Raw genomic sequence first — 20,387 nt, forward strand, 5'->3', positions numbered from 1 at the left:
TCAGTTGCACTGAACAAATACACAGTTAGGAGTCTTTGTATGTGATGGCTACTGGTCTTCATTTGCCAGCCAGATCTCAGCTGGTTCGATGAGGACTATTTCCAGCGCTGCTCTACCCCATGAAATGACAAGTGGGGCCAGAAGGAGTGTTGTGGAAAGGCCTAGGGAAGGAAAAGGGGCTGGAGAAAGCAAGACAGAGTTAGTCCTTTATGAGGAGGACTGTGAGGAGCATAGCACTTTTGAGAGCCTTGCTTGTGATACACTTGGAGGGTGAGGATTTAAATACATTGATTTCTTTTGTCCTGGTGTGCAGCTTCCACATAGCTGCTTTGTTGCGCCTGTCACACAATGAGAAAGTCATCTGCATGATCTTGTAAGTATGAAAGGGTTTTCCATGATGCATTTACACAATAAAATCTATGCAGCCACAGCATGCATCATACATACAGGCAAGGAATGAGTGCCATCTACAGTAACACAATGCATTGCTAAAGGGTCCTCTGTAATTGTGTTCTTTACCGAATAGCACGCCTGATGCCTTCTGCTGTAATGTACCCTCCTTGGTGATAAATTAATACTTTGTGCCAAATTCAACTCTCAGTTACAGGGTTCAAATTGGGAAAACAACACTGGCTTCAGTGGAGTTATCCCAGATTCATCCTGGAGTTACTAAGAATAGATTTGGTTTATGTAAATAGCCGGGTGTCAGGTACGCTCCAGTGCAAAATGCTTTCTAAACAGACGTATAAGTAAGACATATTCTCTCCTTTCATTTGAGTAGAAAAGACCTAGTGGGACTTTTTTCCCACATCCATGCCCTACTTAGAAAGAGGTAGGTGTAAATCACCAAGGAAGAAGGTGCATTCTCCTTCACTTGAGAACCAGCAGATGTTTTGGGCCTGACAAAAGCACCACAGTGGGCAGCAGGGTACATGGAGGGCTGGTCCTCCCTCCCTGAGGGGTTGGTCACCAGTGCAGCTGGGTGCTGCCGGCCACCCTCGTGGCCGGCGGGCTCTGTCGGAGGAAGCCCGGCTTCACGGCAGGAATGTTCTTAGTAAAACAAGAGAGGCATTAGCAGAAGACAAGGAAGTTTTCACACACATTAGTTCACCATATGTTTGGCTCTAGGCTGCAGTTTCAGACCTTTATAGCTCCTCATTTATTATTTTTAAGGCTAAAATACTGGAAAACAGTGGTTTAAGATAGCTAGGGACCATAATAGTCAGGGTAAATCCTACCTACCAGAGACAGAACAATTTTTTTCTTTTTTCTTTTTACTTCTTATTTTTCCTTTTTTCCTTTTTTCTATTTTTCTTTTCTTCTTTCCTCTTTTTTCTTTTCCTTTTTTCTTTTTTTCTTTTTTCTTTTTTCTTTTTTTCTTCTTTCTTCTTTCTTTTTTCTTTTCTCTTTTTTTCCTTTTCTCTTTTTCCTTTTCCTTTTTCTCTTTTCATTTTTCTCTTTTTTATTTTTCCTTTTTTTTCTAATTTCCTTTTGTATTTTTCTCTTTTTTTCTTTTTCTTCCTTCTTTCTTATTTCTCCTCTCCTCTCTTCTCCTCTCCTCTCCTCTCCTCTCCTCTCCTCTCCTCTCCTCTCCTCTCCTCTCCTCTCCTCTCCTCTCGTCCCCTTCCTTCACTATTTGGAGGATGCACAGACTGTTGCATTCCCCATCTTCTCTTTTCCCTGGTTCATATTTCAGTCTTACCTGCTCCATCTGAGAGTGCCCAAGAGTGAGTCTAACAGTTGCTCAGAATAAGCCTCTCTCCACTGGTGATTTGGTGTTAATAGAAGGGGGAAGGGGAGCTGGGTCTGTACCAGCGGGCTCTGGGTTTCAGCCAGAATCAGTGCCTCACAGCAAGACAAACGAGAGGACGCAGAATGCTTCCTCTGTGTGCAGCAGAGCAATTTCCCTCTCTTGGCTTCGTCTTCTCCAGCCCCCAACTCCAGAGGAAATGGGAAAATGAATTCCACTCTCCATGCCCAATCTGCAAGAGATGTGACACGTCTCGGTCCTGGGCTGAAACTGATGTGACACGCTTTTCCTTGATCCAGGCAGATTTTGGATCTGGCCCAGGGTTGTTCTAATCAAATGTGGTTTCCAGAGAGAGGGCTGCTCTTTAAACTGAACGTATTCTGGGACGCGGGTGGTGCTTACCATTACGAGTGGCAAAACTAGCAATTCTCGAAGTGTGAATCACACGCAGTCAAATCTGGAACAGTTTTGACTCCCTTCAAAGCTCTATAGACTAAAACCCAGCAACACTCCTCTTGGAAAGTTTGGATTTTTTTTTCATCCATTTTATACTAATGGTCAGGTCAATCTTTCCCTGATCAAGTCAATCTTTCCCTAACATTATTTTTCCAAGTAAGCAACTGATGCAGTCCCTCAGGGGTTTTATATGTTTGGGAAAGGTGGGGAAATGTGTGTGGGGCTCTAACCCAGGTAGACTGTGAGACCCAGACAGTTCTACTGCAGCTCACGCTATGGCCATGTATCTGTTAGAGCACATAGTATAATGGCCTGTAAATATCATTGCATTATAAAGATTAACATGCAATAATAGAGGCTGAAGATGCCTGACCTATACAGATAGGTGGGGAAAACCCCATATATCTTTATCTATATCTATATCTATATCTATATCTATATCTATATCTATATATCTCTATCTCTATCTATCTATATAAATAAATATATATATAAACCCCCATATATATATTCCAAAGCACCCAGAGACTTCTATTCTGTAGGCTTCTTGCTTGTACAAGAATAAATCAGAAGAAACAACACAAAAATCTGTGAGAGTTATGGCACAGGTGAGAGAAAGAATTGGGCTTAGAACCCTTCACTACAGGTAAATAAAGATTTCTCAGGGTTTCAGATTGCATTCCTACTTGCTATTCTACAGACTAATGATATTTCAAATCTGGATTACAGTAATATTCTCTAGACCCAGTAATAGTACATTTAGGTCTGAGTGATTTAATGGCTGTTCAGTGGTAATTTTGGTCCAGGTGAAGTGGTATTGGCCTTCAGCAATGCCTTAGGCTAAAAGCATCATGTGTTAGCAAAAAACATTAACCTACCCCTCAAACCTCCTCATTATTACATTTATAGTCCTGTCAACCAACCTATGAGCCACTGGAAACATAGTGGAGGGGCTTTTATTGTTATTTTTATATTCTCTTGAATATTAAAAAGAAAATATATTTGAGGAAAAAATACATATAAGATATTACTAGATATAAATTCTAGACAAATGAGCATGGGTTATTTTCCATCTCACAATGTTACTTTGCTATATGACCAGAATAAAGTTTTGTTCAGAAAAGAAGGGTGAACATGTTTATTCAGATACTGAAAAAAGAAGTGAATTAATGAGAGAATATAACTCTTTATCTGGCTTCTGAAGTTATCTGCACACATGGTAGCATGAGATTGTCAAGGGTGAAGATTTCTCATTTGGGGAGATTTGGTCACTCAGTAAGCGAGATACTATTTGAGGCTAGTAAAGTGCCCCTTTCCTTGTTTGCCTCTAAGTTTCCCTGTACTTAACAGCATCCGTAATTCTCAAAAGAATTTGACAGAAACATTTACAGTGCTAAATGCTCTCAATCTCCTTTTCTTTTCCTGATTGCTGGGGCTGGATGCAGGGAGTGCTGCAAAGCCTCCTGTATACAGGCCTTTTCCCCAGTGCGCCAGTTGACAGCTGCTCTGCAGAAGAAACCTCCTGCGGCTGGTGCTTGGTCCTGTTCTCCTGTCCCTGCAGCCCCTGCGTAGGACTGAGGAGCTCCTGGCACGGCGATGGTGCTGGCCCTCTTGTCTGTCCCCTGAAGAGGGGCTGGCAGTGGTTCTCAGCCCAGGTCCCTGCACCGCGGGCACCCCAGGGATGGAGAAGCTGCTCTGCTGCCTCCTGTAGCTGAACATGTAGAAACCTAAACTGTGCAATGGTCCTCCAAGGACATAGAGGTAAACGTCCTCCTGAGGAAAGAAATGCGTTTCCACTCTGAGAGGAACGAGGTCTATTTCCTAGTGAGACCTTCCTCTGCTGCCCCAAAGAGATGGCAGTCACTGGACACTGTGAGGAAGTACTTCTAAGCCCCAGAAATGTTTTTCCAGCTGCTAGCTTTATTTTCTTTCTTTTGCTTTCCAGAGTATTCAAAGCCGACAGTTCTTGTCCTGTTCTCAAGGTGTTTATGACGCTTCTCACTGCCAATCCTTTGCATGGCTTTAGTGGCAGCAGTTTGAGGACGTACATTCATGTCCTCTTTAGGAAGAAGAAAAGCTCTCACTGTGGCACTAACAGCTTAAGGATCATAAAACAAAACCTCCTGTTGTAGTTCACCAAGACTCTCAGCTTCACCTACGCAACGTAGTTGTTGCTTCTGGCTGCTCAGTTTTTCCCCAGATCATTTCAGGACCAGGGGAAGCTCGAGAATGCACATCACGGGAAGTCTTGGCCTGGAAATCAGGTGTCAGAGCTCAGGGTGACCAGTGCCCACATAACCTGAAACTGCTTGCCTGACCAGCAAATATGTGTGTGCTGCTGGTCTGCCAAGCTGGCTTCTCCCACTGCCACCCACGAGCCAAGGGCCATGAGGAGCATGGTGCAGACACTCCGCTGACTCCACACATCTCTATATTCAATTTGGGCTCGCAAGGAAGGAGGCTACAGACACACTTGAATGTTCTCCTGTCAGACCAGGTTAAGTCTGGAAGAGGAACTGCCTCTTGGCCTTTTTGTGTGGACACAACACTATGCAAATGTTGGGCGACTGCTTGCTTTGGGACCCAATGGCTTGAATTGGGGTTTGCTCTGCCCCACAGTCTCTGCATGACATAGTTATGCTCAAAGGCCATTGGACTCACAATGGGATGAGGTTCCTTGGGGCCTGCATTACCCTTGACTTCAGGCTTAGGTGTTCTTTAGGCATTTCTGCAATGTTAGTTTTGGTGGGACAGGTCATCTGTCCTGCTGAGGGAGTGTAAACCCCCTGCCTCTCTCTCCCGCTCTTGCCCTTGTTTCATCTTCTGTATCTTATTAGTTTTATTTAGGACTTATGTCACTGCCGGAGTGGTGGCCTTAGCCAGTACTGAAACAGCAGTGCAGATGTGCCCTGTAATCAGTTTTCTGTGGTACAAGTGTAAAAACCCCACATTAAGGATTTGAAGGTTTAAATGCTGTTATTGTCCCATTCTATGTTATTTCAGCCAGAAAGGTTTCTGGGGAGAAGAACTTCCCTCTTGGCAAGGCCCACCTCACACTACATTCATTCTCCCTGAAGTTTCACCCACCATATTGTGGGCTTAACCAGTGGTTTCAGATCCAAAGTTCCTCCTGTGGTTTCAAAGCCTCAGACTGAAGTTGAAAACACAGAGCTCAGCTGTTTATATACAAAATCAAATATATAGCCACTTTGATGAAATGTGACCCAACCTGGATTTCCACCAGGCATTAACGTAACTTACATTTGTTGCTTTTGGCTGGGAACATTAAAAAGCCCCCCAACATAAAGGAACACAAGGGCTTTGAGAAGACAATGTTTTAAATACCACTGATGACAACTGCAATGATTCAAAAAATGAAATCAATTTATCATTAGCCATTAATTACCAAATAGCTCTATTTTCTCCTTATGCTTCATGTAGCATAATTAGGATGAAAAATGGAGACAGAGTGGGTCTTGCATTTAAATGACATAAAGTCAGTATTTGCTTCTCAGAAAACGGTGGTAAAAATTTTCAGGAGGATAAGAAGTTCAGGAGACTTACGTCAGGGAAAGGAAAAGCAAGCAAGCAGGCCAGCTTTGGTCTCTTTTTAACAGAGAGAAACTTGTCATAGGACAGTTTGAAGTTGTAGGCAACTGCAGCGTTCTGTTTTGTCAACTGTTTTTGTACAAAGCTCCAAACATTGTAGAAATCTGTTTTCCTTCACACCTAGCATCGCTACGAGCTATATTGTAACCACACTCACAGTGTGTTAGAGCCTGCCTCGGGGTTCCTTTGCAGCGGGTTTCAGCTGGAATGATTTTTTATTTTTATTTTTTATAATAATCACTCCATTCAAATTAAACAATTGTTATAAAAAATTATCACAAGAAAAATCCTGCCACAACAAACATGCTGAATGTCGTGCCATAAGCACATCGAATGGTGATCGAGGCTGGATAACTTAGAGCCACACTTCGCATTATACCTGTTACTAGTATTGGTTGAAAGAGCATCACTTCCCAGTCACAAAAGCTGAGGCAGGGTCTTGGTTACAATCTTCTTGAAAGTAGACGCTGTGAACTTCCCTCCCACTTTGGGGACAGTCCGCATCCCTGCCAGGGACCCCCAGACCAAAGCCCCCTCCCCGTGGGCCAGCTTGCAGTGGCTGTGGTGCTGGACACCCAGACCCCTGTGTACCCTGCTCAGACCCCAAAGTTCCTCCGTGCTCCGTCATGCAGCAGGCTGCTCAGATGGGGCTGTGGCAGGGATTTAGCATTGCAGGCGGGCTCTACAAGGGGATTTGTTTAGATATTACCATTACCTTTTAGGTGACCTGCTCCAAAGAGGAGCCTTGATGGTAGGTAAATGGAGGAAAGCAGGGAGGGAGCAGGCAGCCACATTGCCGAACAGGCTGGGGGAGCCGTTGAGGACAGCTGAGAGAGGTCTTGCACTCCTTTGCCTTTTAAAGATAGTTAGGCACATAGTCCTCCAGGACATGCAGATCTGGGTTTCTTCTAACAGACTGAATTTTCCTCTGGTGTCCTGCAGGAGTGTTTCCAGCCTTGCACAGGGGCCCGGGTGGCAAGGTGCCTTGGTGTCCATGCTGTGGTGATTTGCAAAGGGTCTGACTGAGCTGTGTGTAAGAGAACTAGTTGTGGTTCATTTGGCTGTTGCTAGAAGCCTCTGTATGTGCATTTCAAGACACATACTAATTTCTAGATTGCTGCTGCATCTAATGTTCGACAGCCTTCAAAAAACTTGAGCCCTTGCAGAAAAACATATGGCTGGTATGTTGGGTTCTTACTTGGCTGCAAGGCAGGAGGGAGGGGGGTTATCTCCTTGCCTTGCAACTTCTAGAATGGGGTGGGAGCCTCTGCCTCCATGCCTCACGCATTCTGGGTGGGTGGCAGGGTCAGAAACTGCAGGGAAGGGCCTTGGACACAGTCTGGGCTCAAAGGAAAGGCAGCCAGGGCCAGAATGGGCTATAGGGAATGTGCAGTGGTGTCTGTGTAGCCAGAACACATGCCCGAGCGTGTATGAAGAGACAGCAGTTGGATACCACAGCGGGAAAAGGGAGCAGAAACTACCCAACGAAGATGAATACATGGATTTTATGCCAGGAAGTGAGGCTTTGATAATCTTCAGCCCCGTGTTTCGACATCCTCGATAAGAGCCTGGTCCTTGGAATGTGATGGAGCCCTCCCTTGTGCCAGGTGTCCCACAATGGCATTCCTCTGAGCAAGGAGAGGGGCTTCGTTAGTCACTCTCTGGTTCCAGAAAAGCAGATAGATAGACAGATAGAAAATAATGAGATATGTGGAGAAGCTATCTTCGCGCTAGTGACCACTTTCTGTCCTCTCACTAAGCTTTACCAGGGAGCTGATATTAGTCCAAAATGCTGTGTATAAGGCACAGGCTGTCTTTTATTGCAGTGATGGTGTTTGCATATTACTTATTCCTGGTTTTTCTCGGGCCTGATGCAAATACCTCCACAGACAGATTTTAGCAATTGTATTTCTTAATGAAGTGGTGTCTGACACTCTATTATTGTTCAGAGGTTAGTGGTGGACTGCACTAGTGGGTGAACTTTGTGCCTGCATTTGGCAGCTGATTTACGTATTAATTACCCTGTGCCTAAAGCCCAAGCGTGGCCCTTTCATGTGCAGCAGGATGCCTGTGTTGTGCCTGCCGGGCAAGCTCGTGGCAACGTCTGGACTCCGCTGTGGACGTTTCTGTCAAAATAAAGATATGGATGCCAACAGGACCGGCTTTTTCCTCCCCTCTTTTTATTAAGAGAAATCTGAGCGTTACAGGATTCCTCAGTCCTGGCTTCCTCCGTGTTCCTGTATCGGGTGCGAATAGTGTTTCTGCTGATGCGGTGTCTTCTGAGTCGTCTCCTGGTGTAGATTGCTGCGTGTTTCACAGGAAAGCGGATGAATGATATCAAGTCATTGAGCTTATAAGTAGCACACTGGCAACCCGCCACTAAAATATAAATACATTAAACGTACTGAAGGAAATGTTCATTCTGTTGTTTAGCGTTGGACATGCCCCAGTTAGGTAAATTTAATCTTCTTGAGGGTTGTTTCGTTACAGCTGAATGAGATATGCAGTTATCTTATTACTGGTCTTTCTGTCATTCAGGGTTTGTATTCTGGCATTGGCGGTGTGAAGTGTGCTTACCCAAGAGCGGTCCTAGGCGTATTTTCCAAGGGAGATGAAGGTGCGTAGGGGATCTGTTAGCATCTTGCAAGGTCTGACCCTTTTTCTCAGAAATGTTGACTCTCTGTGTCAGTCACACCACTACCAGTCCCACCTCCTTTTGGGTAGAAACCTACAAAATGGTTGCTTCGCCTGCGTTTGTTAGGAAATGTCTGAAACTCAGCCTGGCGGCGTTTACTTCTTTCTCGTGTATTTCTGCTGCGATTCCTTCCAAAACCCGTGGCCGTGCCTCTGCTCCTGTTGAGGTCAGGGGCAAGGCTCCTGCTGACTCCAGGGTGAGCAGAGGCCGGCGTTAAGCGTCAGACCCAAAGCCGATTGATTGCATTAAAGAAGAGCCTCTCCGCTGTTTTCCACGGGTGCCGGGTCAGGCCCTCCAAATGTGACCCCACAGCATTAACTCTCCTGACTAATCCCGCTGAAATCCGGGGGGCTGCTCCGCTGCATAAGTGCTACCAAATCCAATGCGCAGCATTAACACTCTGCAACAGTTTAGCTCTTCTCTTGGTTGTACGATGAAGGGGAAGGATGAAGCAGGAAAGGGAAGCAGAAGGAATAAATGAACGGAGGGATTTTGAGCTGGTTGTGAAGGATGATGACGTTCTGTATGGAATGCAAGTACTTAAAAAAATAAGACATTGGCTGTGTATTTTACAGATAAGAAAATGTTATTTTATTGAACGGAAAGATATATATGCTTCACCTATCACATCTGAACTAATCAGCATAGGCTTTTAGAAGCAGTCTGTAATTACTCTGTGCACGTCATTAGTTAGATGTAAAATGAATTATATTGCTCCATTTTATTACCTCTAGTGATATAGCCATTTGTATCATAAATTCATTGACCTCATCTTAAATGATCAATCTTGTAAGACAGACTTGATTCATTAATTCTTAAGTGACATTTTTTCTCCTTCAGTAATTTCCTCCTCATTGTAGGGACTGGTTTTCTGTGTTTTAGTATGGTATTGTAAGATGTCGTATTACCTGTATATGACATGCACATTTTATACCTGTATCTTAAATAAGCAGCATAGACTGATTGCATAGATAGATAGGTAGGTAGATGAAGGAAGGAAGGAAGGAAGGAAGGAAGGAAGGAAGGAAGGAAGGAAGGAAGGAAGGAAGGAAAGAAAGAAAGAAAGAAAGAAAGAAAGAAAGAAAGAAAGAAAGAAAGAAAGAAAGAGAAAGAAAGAAAGGAAGGAAGGAAGAAAGAAGGAAAGAAAGGAAGGAAGGAGAAAGAAGGAAAGAAAAAAAGAAGGAAAGAAAGAAAGAGAAAGAAGGAAAGAAAGAAAGAAGGAAGGAAAGAAAGAAAGGAAGGAAGGAAGAAAGAAAGGAAGGAAGGAAGGAAATAGTTAAATGCATGGATATAGTAGACAGAGATTTCTCACTGATGTTAACTTCGACACTTTGTGGTGTTGTATAAAATCAATGAGATAATTATTAGAGATTTGGTCTGTCCAGGATGTTCAGAGGAATAGAATCACTGCCTTTAATTTCTATTGCTTTAATTAATTTTTTCTAGTGATAAAATATACAGAATGATCTGTGATCGATATGTGAGTGAGGTAGGCAGACTTCAGAGTTTCTTGTACCTCAGTGAATTATTGAAAACAGGAGAAATCAGTATAGAATATCTAAGTAGGATTTCTGAATATTCTACCAAGGAAGAGAAAATATTTGTTTAGCTCGGAGTGACATAGGAACCCACTTGAAATAAATAAATCAATACAGCAATAAAACACTAAAGTATTTCAGTGAATTTTTCAAACCTGATAACTAATAAAAATTAAGGGATTAGAAAAGATGCCACAAAGTATGCCGAAAGTTTTTTTGGGGGCTGTATGTTTCTTTCGGTCTATTTAATTAAAGTCACCAAAGAGGCTCTTCCTAGGAAGATAAGGAGGCTGCTTTTATTCTCTGGTGTTTCCCTCAGGTGCTTCTTTGGCAGCAGGCTTACAAGTTTGTTTCCTTCTTTTGCCCCAAAGGAAGGGCAAGTCTTAGCTGCACCATCCCAGAACTAAGTCAGGGATGCAGCTGCATCTGTAGTCCTGCCCCATCCCTTGCAGCAGCTGCCTCCAGGACTGGTCTCCTCCTCGTCTTTCTCCTGCAAGCAGACACTGTTTTGGTGGGTGATGAGATGGAGTGGGCTTCGTCCTACCCCAGCCTGCCCTGGGAGCCAGCTGGGAGCTCCTGGTGTCTCTTTGTGCAGCTCTTGGGGTACATGTGGGGAGCGCCTGCCTCTTTGCACAGCCCTTGGAGTGACAGCATACCCTGCAAGCAGCAGAAAGAGCACAGTGGTTAACATTCTGATTCCATACATGAAAAATAGGTAGTGTGTTCTGTCTACAGCAGTGAGCTCTTGATCAAAAATAACTTTAAAGTAAATTCAGCAGTTTTACTGAGTTAAATAGTACCTTATTAACTCATGGTGGAGACTCACAAATTCCTCTTTTGTCTGCTTGGAAAACAGTGGCAAGCCAGAAAATTTCAGGAGGTTGATTCTAAGATGTTTTCATCAGATGATCCTGTGCCGACTTGCCAGGTGGGTGGCAAAACCCATGCCCATGCAAATACCCGGGATGGTTCAGTGCCCACTGCTGCATGTTTGCACTATTTGTGGTGAGGGGTTGCCCAGCTCCAGAGCTGTATTTGATGGCCACTGAGCCTTCCCGCGGGGAGTGGAGGGAGAGCTGATTCCAGGTAAAACCCGGGGGCCCTTGGAAGTGGGGGTTCCCCCTTTTTGCCTTGCTCCACGCACTCCTGCTTCCCGTCCACCCTGTGCCTTGGGGGGATGTGTGTGCCATGGCAGCAGTATCTCAACTCTTCGGTGCATTTGACAGCCTTTTTGTCCACATATTTTCAGGCCCTATGTCGTCAGTGTGTGTTCAATGCAGGGCTGACTTTTCTTCCTTACGTGGGGCATCGTGCTGGAAATGTGCCCGTCCTAATGCTCCACGCATCGAGCGGCACCAGCACCCCCTCTGCTTTATCTCACGCTGCACTGTGTCTGTGTGCCCAAGTTAAATATCTGGGCTCGGCATTCCCAAACTTCAGGGGTGACTTAATAGTTGCCGCTTCTCAAGTAATTGTTTAGTTTGATTTAAATGTGGGGATAAAAACTTTGTGGTAGAGAAAAGGAGCGTGTATGTGAGTGTGTGAATGGGCTGGGGAGGCAGGAGAGGGAATCAAATAGCAACTTGACCGGATAACCAAAAGGTCGCAGAGTTAAAATAAATGGGCTAATAGCCATAGCATATAGTGTGTGTATATGTGTGTGTACATATATATTAAAGATATATTACTGAAAACTCAAAAATGTCACCACTGTTTATATTAAAGGAAAGCTGAGAGTTAAATGAGATGGGTAATCAGATGCCCGACATATGTTGTTTTGAATTGTTTATATGGCCAATAGTTATTAAAATTAATTATCCTTTTAATGCAATCTTTTCACAATTTTTTTTTTGCCTTTTTTGTTTTTTGGTACGAAAGATATAGTCATTTCAAAACAAGCTAATATGGGCTATTTGGAAAAGGCAGAACAAACAATACCAGGATGTATTCTGACATGGTCATAGGCTCAACGTGCTGATAGAAATCACCAAAAATCTCTGTCAATGGAGTATTTTGAGAACTAATGTAAATGACAAAAATTGGGCTTTTGTGTGTGTAAAATTCTGTCAAAAAAGTAAGGCACTGAAAAATCTGACATCTGTTTATCTGTTTATAGCTATGGCAAGATTACTCATATTAATTCTTGTTTAAAATGCCATATGAAGGAAAGGCATTTGTGCAAACAAGAGTCATATTTGAATTGTAGATCATGTCTTCACCATCTGTGAGAGCTGTTGGTGTTGCAAAATTAATGTGTTAATGAAATCACAATAATTTCTCTGAAGTAATGGATTCTGAAACCTAGAATGACTATTTTTTGAACTTTGGTGTCTAGTGGTTTACAACTGGGAAAACCTTTCACAGCTTAATTAGTTCTGCAGCCTTACTTTAAAAAAAAATTGGCTATGCCTCCACCACACCAATAGTAACACAGAAAAGGATTAACTGCAAAGCAGAGAAACAAAACAAAAATGAGCCTGCAATTCAAACTTTGTGCCATAGTATTTGAAAAGTTGCTAAATAGGCCTTTGCTTGCCAGGAAGTTTTACTCAAAGTGACTTGTACACAAGAGTGGGCAGGCAGCTCAGAAAATAATTCCAGCTTGCCAAAACATCACAAATTGGGACTATTCGAACCTTACCCAAATGTCCTGACTATTTCCAAGTCTTGGAATGAAGGGCAAAGGATGAATGATGCTTTTTGCTTCACGATGCCATTTTAAAATACCACACCTTTCCCAACTTACTATTTGATACCCTTAATAGAACACTAAATGTTGCAGTGTACTGCAGTTTAGTAGAAATGGTTTGCATTCATTTCCAGCAACTTTCTGAGTCCTTTTCCAGTTATCCTACTCCTTGTGTAGTAGGCATCTCAGGTGGTACAGGTGTGCTTAGATTACCACTGAGGAATAATCACAGCCATACTCATATGGATTTTGCGTACTTACACATGTGTGCTATAATAGCTTATGCCAGCTGAGGGTTCTTCTCTGTGATATGGTTTTAAGATAAATAATGTACTGTATAAGGTAGAATTGAGATCATGGGAGCTAGAAAAGAGAGTGGCATTCAATTCACTGATATTTTAGAGAAAAAAGCGCATAGTTTTCACAAATGTCACTATTTTTTTTCTGCTAGAAAAATAATGTATTTAGAAAGCAACTGAAAAATGACTTTTAAAATAACACTGTGAAGAGAAGATTGCTTTTCTTACCTGATTTGATTTTGTTACTGTGTTGTAGGTATGTGACTGGTGTAAGCACATAAGACACACAAAAGAGTATCTGGATTTTGGGGACGGGGAAAGAAGGCTTCAGTTCTGCAGTGCAAAATGTCTCAATCAGTACAAAATGGACATTTTCTACAAAGAGACACAGGCCAATCTTCCAGCTGGACTGTGCAGTACATTACATCCTGCAGTCGAAAATAAAGCAGAAGGCACTGGGGTGCAGCTGCTGACTCCAGATTCTTGGAATATACCGCTAGCAGATGCTCGGAGAAAAGCCCCATCCCCAGCGTCTGCAGCTGGCCAAATTCAAGGTCCTGGACCATCAGCGTCTACCACTGCCTCTCCGTCTGACACTGCCAACTGCTCTGTCACTAAAATCCCCACGCCAGTTCCCAAACCTATTCCCATCAGTGAGAATCCAAATATTCCACCAGTTTCTGTCCAGCCACCTGCTAGCATTGTGCCTCCAATTGGTGTCCCACCTCGCAGTCCTCCCATGGTGATGACAAACCGTGGGCCAGTTCCTCTGCCCATATTCATGGAACAGCAAATTATGCAGCAAATCCGTCCACCATTTATTCGTGGGCCGCCTCACCATGCCTCAAATCCTAACAGCCCTCTGTCAAATCCAATGATTCCTGGAATCGGTCCCCCACCAGGTGGTCCCAGAAATATGGGTCCCACCTCTAGCCCCATGCACAGGCCGATGCTTTCCCCTCATATCCATCCCCCCACAACACCAACCATGCCTGGGAATCCTCCAGGCTTGTTGCCGCCTCCCCCTCCTGGAGCTCCTTTGCCCAGTCTTCCCTTTCCCCCTGTCAGCATGATGCCAAATGGTCCTATGCCTATGCCACAGATGATGAACTTTGGATTGCCATCCCTCGCCCCGCTGGTGCCACCCCCGACTCTACTAGTGCCATATCCTGTCATCGTCCCTTTGCCTGTCCCCATCCCCATTCCCATCCCCATCCCTCACATCAACGACTCCAAACCCCCCAATGGCTTCTCCAGCAACGGCGAAAGCTTCATTCCGAGTACCTCCAGCGAGACGCCTGGGGCAAAGTCAACCAATAGCTCTTCATCGCCTCGAGAGTCAAAGCAAGGATCATCTAAATCCTCTGACTCGTCACCGAGCTGCTCAGGCCAGTCCCTAAATCAAGCTCAAGTGCTGCAGGAGCACAGTAAAAATGAAGTTGTTGACTTGACTGTCAGACCTAGTAGTCCAGTGAACAGTAAATTTGGTTTCCCCAGTGTGCTACAGGGTCCACAGGATGGTGTGATAGACCTAACAGTAGGCCACCGGTCTAGGCTGCACAATGTTATCCACAGGGCTTTACACACCCAAGTGAAAGTTGAACGTGAACCTAACAGTGTTGTAAATTTGGCTTTTGGTAGCTCAGACAAAAGGAACTGCAGCGACTGCAGGGACAACTGCAGCCCAGTTGACTCAAAGACGTTACCGTGCAGTGATGGAGCTCACTGCTGTCCCGTCTCCTTGGCCTCCGGCACACCGGGACTGGAAGCTGGTGCAGCGGTGTGCAACGTCATTGTGAATGGCACGAAGAACATGGAGGGTTCCAAGAACCCGGAGCCGCCCCAGGAGCCGAAAAAGCCCCAGCCCCCGGAGGAGCTGGCGGTGAGCGAGCTGGAATCTGTTAAGGAGAACAACTGTGCATCAAACTGCCACCTCGAGGGAGATGCTGGCAAGAAGACTGGGGAAGAGCCCCTTGCCGGGGGAGACAAACAGGACCCAAACCTTAACAATCCAGCAGACGAGGACCATGCATATGCTTTGCGGATGCTGCCCAAGACAGGTTGCGTGATCCAGCCTGTGCCAAAACCAGCAGAAAAGACTGCTATTGCGCCATGCATTATCTCAACGCCAATACTCAGCACAGGGCCAGAGGATCTGGAGCCACCATTGAAAAGGAGGTGTCTCCGAATTCGAAATCAGAATAAGTAAAGGTTTGTGTAATTCCTACTGCCTTCTGTGTGAGTAGAATGAGTATTTTCAGGTATGAGGTCAAACTCATGTGGGTGTGGCCTTTGTGAAACAAAAAGATAAGAGATTCCAATTTATCAGCACTTTCAGAAAACTAATGGTATTTATGTTTTAATATTGTTCTTTGTGTTGTATTGCATCTGTACTTGTCAGTACTCCATCCATCAACAGCCTCATTACATTTTTGCTCACAGAACATTTTGTGATGGTGCTGACTGTGAAGTTATTGTTCTGTGTATGTCAAAGTCAGTGGTTTTCTGCCTTGGTTTAGGTCTGGGCCATTAATCTGCTTACTTATTCCAGCTGAGTTACGCAGCAACTCAAGCCTTCATGATGATGATCGAAATTGCCCTACAGCATAGCATAGAGCAGGACGACCCAGCTGCTTCCTGCTAGCTCAGATCCAATTGACTTACCAACTGGTCACCTCTAACCACCGTTCTTTGGTTGAACTCCAGACCGCACCCTGGCTCTCAGCTGGGCTGTTCTCGGGGGAGCGAACCCCCACTCCCTGAGCTTTCCTTCCCTGAGTATTGGTGCTCAAGGACTGCCTGCTGTTTGAGACCTGCCCGCTGTAGCTTATCTCAGCAAGACCTGGGCTACGGGGCTTTACTCTCTGACCTCAGGTATCTGTCTTTGGTGCAAGCCTCCCACCTCAGAAAAGCAGCTGAGGTTTCCCCCAGCCCTGCGGTTGTTGTATGTTTGTGGTTCCTGGTTGGGCTGCAGAGCAAGGCAGCCATATGGGTAAGGCCACCAACAACTGTGGCTTGTCCAAGGACAGTGCTCCACGGGCAGAAACCCCCTGCCCTTCATTCCCTATTCCCAGCCTACTCAATCCTTCTGATAAAACAGCACCTTGATAAAACTGTTAATTTAATGTATGTCTGTTGCTTCAAACCTGTGAGCAAGAAACAAGTGTAATTGCATTTGTTTAGATTCACAAGCGTGGAGAGCTTGTTTCAGGAAAAGGGAAAATGGTGGGTGTTGCAAGAAATCTGTTCAGCAGTAAAATACTCATGGTTTGCCGGATGTGGCTTGGTGACATGCCAGATTTCATTACAATCCGTGGAATATTCTGTAGCCTCCAGTAAATCCCTGTCCCTGCTAGCGCAAATAGTGACTGCAGTGGTGCAATACGCATATTGCCTTGAAGGGCTTGGCACCTACAGCCTAGACAGCAGCACATGCTCTGGAATCTGGGCCATTGCAATATCTCCCTCCTCGATCAGTGCAGGCTAATTGCACCATCAAAGATACCGCAGCATAGTCAGGACTCCCTTTTTATTTGTTAATGCTGTGTTCCCAATTCTGGCTGCAGTGCCGGAATAGTTCCGTTGATCACAAACAGTATTTATTTACTTTCTTCGGTGGAACAGAACCATTATTCTTTGCTCTCGGCATGTGCTGACACATTTAAAAGATACATTTGTAAGAACAGAGGACAGCTATAACTTTTTGGACTAATAAACAGCATAAACAATAACTCAGAAGTCAAGTGAATATTTAAAATCTTTATACACTCCTAGGCCCTGCTAGTGAGGATCCCCCTACCCACCCCTGAGGTATGGATGGACTATATGTCCCTCTCAGCAGTGAGACCTTTATTGCAAACCCCAGTGTGACACCTCTGGAGCTTGAAAGATTGTCTCTTCATAAATGTATGCATGTTTTTACCTAGGGGTAGTGATTTGATCTAGTGAGAAGACCACTGTTTGTCTGTATCCCTTTCATTTTAGGAGAGCCATGCTTAACCCTTCCTTTCACACCTTGCTCAAGCTCCCCATAGCTGTGGTTTGTTTCAAGCCAGTGCTAAGAGACTTGCACATTTGTGAGCTGGCACTGCAATCAAAGACAGGCTGGTTCTTAGCATCTATTTATGCTTGCCTGGATCATCCAGGCTGCAGTAATGCCACCTCTCTGAGGCACCAATCCCAAGAGGGGTTTAGCGTCATCCAGAGCCAAAGTCTTAAATTTCGAGAGAGGTCTGGCTTCACTACGTTGTGTATTTTTGCCCGTTGACACAGTCATAAATGACATCACTTCACAGATAGTATTTGACAGAGAAAGTGGGCAAACTGAACAAGCTGTATTGAAAACACAAGAAAGGTGCTTTATCACTCAGTTATTGTCCTCAGCTCTTTGTATTCTCTAAATGTCAATAACTGCCACTGTGGTTATCCTCCAGAATAACCATTTTCCCATTCACCATGTATATTCCTTTGTCTCAGTATAAGAGTTGTCTTACAGGAAGGTTTTCGGGTTGCCACAGAAGATTATTCTGACCCAATATAGACATCTGGAATGAAGACGCCGCTGAGCTAATTGTCTAAACTCTCTTTAAAATCAACCTAGAGAAGCAGGCACTTCAGAGAGACAGCTGAGCTCATCCTGAAGTCAGCAACTAAGACAGCTCAGATGAATTGTGCCCTAACAGTGCCTATTTCTCCCTGCAGTGGAGGAAGCTTAGGGAGACTGGCACAGACACAGATGTCCTCATAGACACAGAAAGCTAGAAAGCCCAGCCTAGGTGTCTGCCATGCCTCTGGGGTTTGTACAATAGCATAACATGGCATGGTGATGGTTATTAGTCAGTCTGTGTTTGTCCCCTCCTTTCTCCATAAAAAGTAGAGAAGTAGCCTCAATGCAGAAGAGATGTGAGACCAGGAACCTTGTGTGCTTCAAGGGAAAAAGGATACACAAAATACTCTGCAGAAATAAACAATGTGATAACCATCTCATTCCAGTGGGTACCTCAGTGAAACATGGGTGGGTTTTGAGCCTCTCAAGGCACGCACAAGTGATATGTGCAGCCCGATGATTGATTTGAGGTGAGCACTCTTTGGTTTCACGCAGAGCCCCTCTTTTGCTAGTGCTAGTCATAGTCAGTTGAGGGGAACAAGGGGGCTGCTCATGTTTCTGGCCTTCCAGCAGTCTGTCTGTGAAGACTGCGCAGGGCTCAGAGCCTGCCTGTGCCTGTACCGAGGGGATGGGCAGGGGGAGCAGAGCATCATTGCAGTCCCTTGACCGCAGCCCTGACCTCCGCCGTGCCCATGAGTTCCTCCTGCCCAGGCCTGGGAGGGACAGAGGTAAAACCCCGCTCCTTCGGCAGTCTGGTTGTGGGGAGGATCCCCCACGAAAGACACCCAGCCTCATAGAAATTCTCATAAAATACACAGAGGGTAGGAGCTGCTTTGTGTTGGCTTTGGCCATTGGAGGTTTGTGTTGATTGCACTGGCCATGCTAACTTGGGACACCAGAAAGTCCAGAGAATTGTCTTTTTCTCTCGTGCTTCCCAGCTACCGTAATTGGAAAATCTGAACATACTGCCCTAATGTGTAACTTGTCCTGGATGTTATTTCCCATCACATTATATGAAAAGAAGGAAATTAGCCAAATATTTTTACACTACAGTTCTGGACAGACAGATTGAATTCATGTAATAGCAACATGGACTCTCTAAAAGGAATCAATGCAAGCGTGACCTTTTCAGGCAAGTCGCCAAACTCTGGATTATTTAATGTACCAATTACTTGATTATTGGAAGTGCTAATCAGCAACATAATCCTTGATGTTAAAGTTTAGTCTCTCCATCAGGATGTGAACTGTCAAGCTGTTCTAGTTTTATGCAATTCGAAGAACCGGCAAAAGATGTCAAGGTGCCAAAGTCCTACTATGATAAAGGAATGAAGCTAGGAAGAATATTCTGTTGAGTGTTATTTTTTCAAGTTTGAGCAATGTGAGTTTCTAAAATTAGCAGTGTTAGTGTTGCCTGCCTACACGCCTTATGTCCAGGCGGGATCAGTTTTAACCCTCCAGTTTTGGTGTCAAGGTTTCCTAAAGCAAGTAAATGAAAACACTAAGGTCTGCTTGGATTTAACATGATAGTTATGGTAAACTAAATTAGAAAATTAAGTGGCACATGCTAACCTCACAACTAGCTTCTCTGTGTGTGTGTGTGCGTTCACTAATCCTATGTTGGGGGCAGAGGGGTAAGAAAAGGAAGCAGTTTTTCTGCTTGATTCAGCAAAATTTCTCCCAGAAGTACTGGAAATAGTAGGAGTATGGCCATCTACAGAGCCAACCCCAACCTGTCCTGGGGTCAGTATCTGCTGAGTTATAGGCCCAAACCTCCAGCCATCTAGTCTGTACATTGTAGTTGTAAAAATATACAACACATAGAACGCTCCAGTTCAGAGCAGAAGTAATATATATCCCGCTGTGAGCTCCCCTGCCCATAATGGTCCAGCACTAGATTTCCTGCTCTGGTCAGGATTCTTGAGGCAAGGACCATAGCTATTAACCTCCCTTTCTGCCTTTAGAGTTTTTAATCACTCCCCTGTCACTGTCACTTCTATCTACGAGCATCTTACCCTGTCCTGTTTGCTATGATCAGGACGGAATGTGACCTTAAAGGTATACTTGAAAACAGATTTTCTGTATTTAAACACATTTATATGCTAGTCATCTTTGTTGACACAGTACTATGGGCCAGAGCTTTAGCTAATTTAAACTGGATGTAGTTCCACTGGTGCTAAACTAATTTAAATCAGCAGAGTAATTGGACTCATACACTTAACACCTACTCTTCTGGTTCAGAAGTTTTCTTTCACCTGCCTTCTTATGAGCCTACAGAAATTTTCCATTTATCCAAAGAGGGAGAGGAGACACTGTTAACACCACAAAGCTTTAAACACATTTGCTTGGAACTGAAGCTTTACTCCTGAGAGCTGCCTGGCTCTAGCACTGTGATCTTATGTTTCAAAATTGTCTGTATAGCTTCTCAGATATATTAAATCAGAAAAAGGATTTCCCAGGAAAAAAAAATGGTTTCAAAATGGTGAAGTATAAAATGACATACTTCCAGGGTAGGTTTCAGCTCCCACATCTTGCTGCCGGAGTGTGGGAGCACTAACTTCCATTGCAGTGGCAGTAAATAGCACAGCGCCAAGTGTTGATTTCTGATGGGTTCCTCCTGCTTTTCTACAAAACCTCCTGGGGCATATGTTTCAAATATGAAATCTGATTCTTTAACCCAATTAAGAAAACAACTACACCTGGTCTGATTTGCAAAGGTAGTGAGCATCTAAGGCTATTGGCAAACAA

At 44.3% G+C, this 20,387-nt stretch overlaps 1 protein-coding gene across 2 annotated transcripts in view; it reads left to right on the plus strand.

The window, feature by feature from the left end:
- SOBP (sine oculis binding protein homolog) overlaps positions 1-20,387 on the plus strand; it is a 116,428-nt gene that overhangs the window by 86,759 nt on the left and 9,282 nt on the right. For both annotated transcript variants that reach the window (XM_065632895.1, XM_065632896.1), the window contains one exon: positions 13,293-15,247. In XM_065632895.1, coding sequence (XP_065488967.1) covers positions 13,293-15,245 — 1,953 coding nt within the window. In that variant the 3' untranslated portion in view covers positions 15,246-15,247. The remainder of the gene's footprint in view (positions 1-13,292; positions 15,248-20,387) is intronic.

Source organism: Caloenas nicobarica, chromosome 3 (genome assembly GCF_036013445.1).
Source record: "Caloenas nicobarica isolate bCalNic1 chromosome 3, bCalNic1.hap1, whole genome shotgun sequence".
Classification (NCBI taxonomy): domain Eukaryota; kingdom Metazoa; phylum Chordata; class Aves; order Columbiformes; family Columbidae; genus Caloenas; species Caloenas nicobarica.